Raw genomic sequence first — 3841 nt, 5'->3', positions numbered from 1 at the left:
TTGCAAGAAATTTGTGATCAAAATTTGTGAAGTTTTTGGGGAAAAGTACCTGAGATCTCCAAATGAAGAAGACATTGCTAGGTTACTTGCAATAGGGGAGGAAAGAGGATTTCCCGGTATGTTAGGGAGCATAGATTGCATGCACTGGGGGTGGAAAAATTGCCCCAAAAAATGGCACGGCATGTTTAAAGGCCATGTGAGCGAGCCCACTATGATCTTGGAAGCAGTTGCTTCACAAGATCTTTGGATTTGGCATGCTTATTTTGGTTTACCAGGGTCTCTGAATGATATAAATGTTCTTCAACGTTCTCCTGTTTTTACAAAGCTAGCCGAAGGCCAAACTCCTCCAGTGAATTATAGCATCAATGGCCATCAGTACACAATGGGGTATTACCTTGCAGATGGTATCTATCCACGGTGGGCAACATTTGTGAAGAGCATACCAGCTCCAACTAGCAGAAAGCATAAAACTTTTGCCAAGAAGCAAGAGGGGGCTAGGAAAGATGTGGAACGAGCCTTTGGAGTTCTGCAATCCCGTTTTGCCATTGTTCGTGGACCGGCTAAAGGATGGAAACGTAAAGAAATCACTGATGTCATGAAAGCTTGTGTCATAATGCACAATATGATAGTTGAAGAGGAGCGGCAAACTGGTCGGCAAAGCTGCACTTTTGAGGCAATGGGAGAAAGAGTCACAGTCTCTCGTACTCATGCGGAAGAACTGAGCTCTTTTATTCAGATGACTAATCGGATTAGAAATTTCGATGAACATGATCAGCTTAAACTTGATCTAATTGACCATGTCTGGCAAAAGTTTGGAAACGAGTGATGTAATCCATGTCTTTGTAATGCAGCTATCAATAAAAATATTTATGCAATGAGTGATGTAATCCATGTCCTCAACTAGCAGAAAGCAATAAATAGTTCTTACAACTACAACATATAGCTCACATTACCCTAGGCCGCGAGCAAGGATCTCCTTCTGCTTAGCTTGGTAGAACTGCTTTTGAACATCAGTCATACCACTTGTGTCGATGAGCATGACCCTCTCATCTAATTCAAACTGTCTCCGTGCATCCTCCCTCTCGTTTCGTGCATCCTCATTCTTTTTGAGTGCAATCTCCTCTTTTCGCAATTCCAATTGCTGTGCGTAGCGAGCATTTCTTGCCGCCTCTTTGATCTCATCCTTCTCTAGCTTTGCTGCCCACACAGTTTCTAATGACAGCTTGCAAGCACTGTCATCAGCTTTACCTCTCTTGTCCCTCTTCACACCATCAGGTCTTTTCTCATGTTCAAGAGCATCAGTGTGTATCGAGGTAGCATCAGTACGTACCGAGGATGCATCAGCCGGATCATTGGTGGCTGTGCCTGGACTTGCATCAATGGTCTTCTTTTGTTTCTTAAGAGAAGTTTCAACTTCTCTTGTCTGCCACTTTGGATACTTCGAAAACTCTACATAGCAATGCATCAGTGTGAAAGGCTTCTTTTTTTTAAGATCCATTTCCTTGAACAAAATGTGTGCATCGTTTGTCTGCACATATAAATATGTTGTTAAAATAAGCACAACACATATAGAATATTGCACATCACATATAGAATTACAAGAAAGGCGCATACCTTTTCTTGTATAGTCCTTCCACTTTCTTCCCTATTTAAAATCTGCTGAAGGCAACCACAAAATTTAGAGGTCTCTCTATTAATCGTTGTGTAACGGCAATTGATTGCATTAGCATTACGCTCCGGCCATGATGATTCCTTGTGTGTGTTGTAGTACTCTGAAATTCTATCCCAATAAGCATCCCGATTTTGATCTGTCCCAACAATATCCAAACTTGTATTTGCCCATGCTGCTATGAGAACCTTGTCCTCATCACTAGACCAATTTTTGCCTTTGTTGGATTTTTCTTTCTCTGTTATTGCAGAACGATGCTGAGTTGATGGAGTTGCCTGCTCTCCAATTGGACTTTCTAGTTGTGTTTGCGTGTAACCAAAACCAAGGGTGTCCAAGAAGCTTTGGTCAGTATCCATCTGCAAGCAACCAATGCACAGCTATTTTAGACCACAATCTGGCATCAAATTGACAAGCAAAAATTATTTTCTTCTCCTTCCAAATGGCTATGCATCTCCCCTGCATCTCCTCCATCTCCCCTGCATCTCCCCTGCATCTCCATCTCCCCTGCATCTCCTCCACGGTGCCGCACGCCGTGCATCTGCATCTCCTCCATCTCCCGTGCATCTCCCCTGCATCTCCATCTCCCCTCCATCTCCCGTGCATCTCCCCTGCATCCCCATCTCCCCTCCATCTCCATCTCCCCTCCATCTCCATCTCCATCTCCCCTCCATCTCCATCTCCCCTCCATCTCCCGTGCATCTACCCTGCATCCCCATCTCCCCTCCATCTCCATCTCCCCTCCATCTCCATCTCCATCTCCCCTGCATCTCCCGCCGCCCCACGCCGCCCCGCCGCCCCTGCATCTCCCCCCCACCGCTCCTCTGCTCCCTCTGCTCCCGCTCGCCCCTGCATCTCCCCCCTCCCCCCCCACCGCTCCTCTGCTCCCTCTGCTCCCGCTCGCCCCTCTGCTCCACGCCGCCCCACGCCGCCCCTCTGCTCCCGCTCGCGAGGAAGGGAAAAATGGGTACCATGGGCAGCGGCTGGAGAGGAGACGCGACGGCGACCGGAGAGGGGCGACGGCGACCTTGGGGAGGCGGCCGGAGAGGAACGAGAGCGGGAGCGGGAGTCTTTTTTTCGGTCCTGGGAGCGGGAGCGCGAGCCCACGAGCGTGGCTCGGTCGTCTTTACTCCCACGCCAGGTACGCTCGTGGTAGCGACGTGTATATGTGCACGACGTGATACACGATCCACTGGGAAGGTTTTTTTGATCTTGATAGTGTAAATTTAGCATCCACCTCCATATACACCATCCACTAGAGATGCTCTTAGTAGGTGGCAATCCCTAAAGTTTTCAAATCATGACAACTATAGTAAACCAGACCATACATGCAAACAACTGCAGTTGTCCAAAAATGATATCTGGCACTTCTGAAATGACAACTGCAGTTGAGCAACCATGGCAACTGTAGTTCAGCGACATGGCAACCATAGTTAAACAAACATGGAAGAGGGTCCGGAGCATGGCAACTGCGAGGCACGTGGTGACTGTCACGCGGGGCGTGCGGGATCATGGGGTAGGAGGCCTGACATATGGGCATGTGAGCGTTACCTATTTTGCCCACACATAGACATGTGAGAGAGACCGGGAGGAAAAAAAAAACGTGTGAACATTACTTATTTTGCCCACACGTAGGCATGTGGGCTGATTCTTTTAGAAACCACACAAAATATATAGGCAGACCCCTTAACATCCATACATGTGACGTTATCGGCATCCCTTTTTAATGGAATTCTAATCCAGCGAAAGGCTACACCTGGATGATCTGATCTACCAGCGAGCAAGCCATATTTATTTGATTTTATTGCAAAATCATCATCATATACGCTTTGTACATTGTGCCAGGTATGTCCGGAATAAATGATCCTTATCATAGATGTATCAACGTACTCCCTTCATCTGGTGAAAAGTGTGCATCTAGAAATTTTAGGACAAAATATAAAGTGAAGTAAAAAATACATTAGAAAGGTGCAAGCCACCATCTCTCTCTTTTTTAATTACCCAACCCTTAATGAGCTAGGTGCATGTAGAAATTAAGAAGACCATGTGTAGATTGTTATTGGTCTTGATTACCATATGATGAGACAGAAGTATTTTTTTCTACTTTAAAGTGCATTGGGAAGATAGAAGAAAACTCTTTTGTTGACAAATTTTGAAGCCAAATATACACTCTTC

The 3841-nt window shown here is 46.1% G+C and overlaps 1 protein-coding gene across 1 annotated transcript; it reads right to left on the bottom strand.

Annotated features, from left to right (window-relative positions):
* Positions 1-949: 949 nt before the first annotated feature.
* LOC123153118 (glutathione S-transferase T3-like) lies at positions 950-2402 on the bottom strand. Its single transcript, XM_044572395.1, has 3 exons — positions 2130-2402; positions 1615-2025; positions 950-1528 (listed from the first exon to the last, which is right to left on the bottom strand). The coding sequence occupies exons 1-3, from the start codon at positions 2400-2402 to the stop codon at positions 950-952; spliced, it is 1263 nt and encodes a 420-aa protein (XP_044428330.1).
* Positions 2403-3841: the final 1439 nt, after the last annotated feature.

This window comes from Triticum aestivum, chromosome 7A (genome assembly GCF_018294505.1).
Source record: "Triticum aestivum cultivar Chinese Spring chromosome 7A, IWGSC CS RefSeq v2.1, whole genome shotgun sequence".
Taxonomy (NCBI): domain Eukaryota; kingdom Viridiplantae; phylum Streptophyta; class Magnoliopsida; order Poales; family Poaceae; genus Triticum; species Triticum aestivum.
Note: the sequence above shows the minus strand (reverse complement) of the source record. Positions and strands in the feature narration are given on the sequence as shown.

Excerpts from the sequence above, each read along its gene's own strand:
- LOC123153118 (XM_044572395.1), bottom strand. The coding sequence starts at position 2,402 with ATGGAGATGGAGGGGAGATGGGGATGCAGGGTAGATGCACGGGAGATG. Across the intron at positions 2,026-2,129 it reads GCAGGGGAGATGGAGGAGAT|ATGGATACTGACCAAAGCTT; the intron begins GCAGGGGAGATG and ends GGTTGCTTGCAG. Across the intron at positions 1,529-1,614 it reads GAAGGACTATACAAGAAAAG|ACAAACGATGCACACATTTT; the intron begins GTATGCGCCTTT and ends TTATATGTGCAG.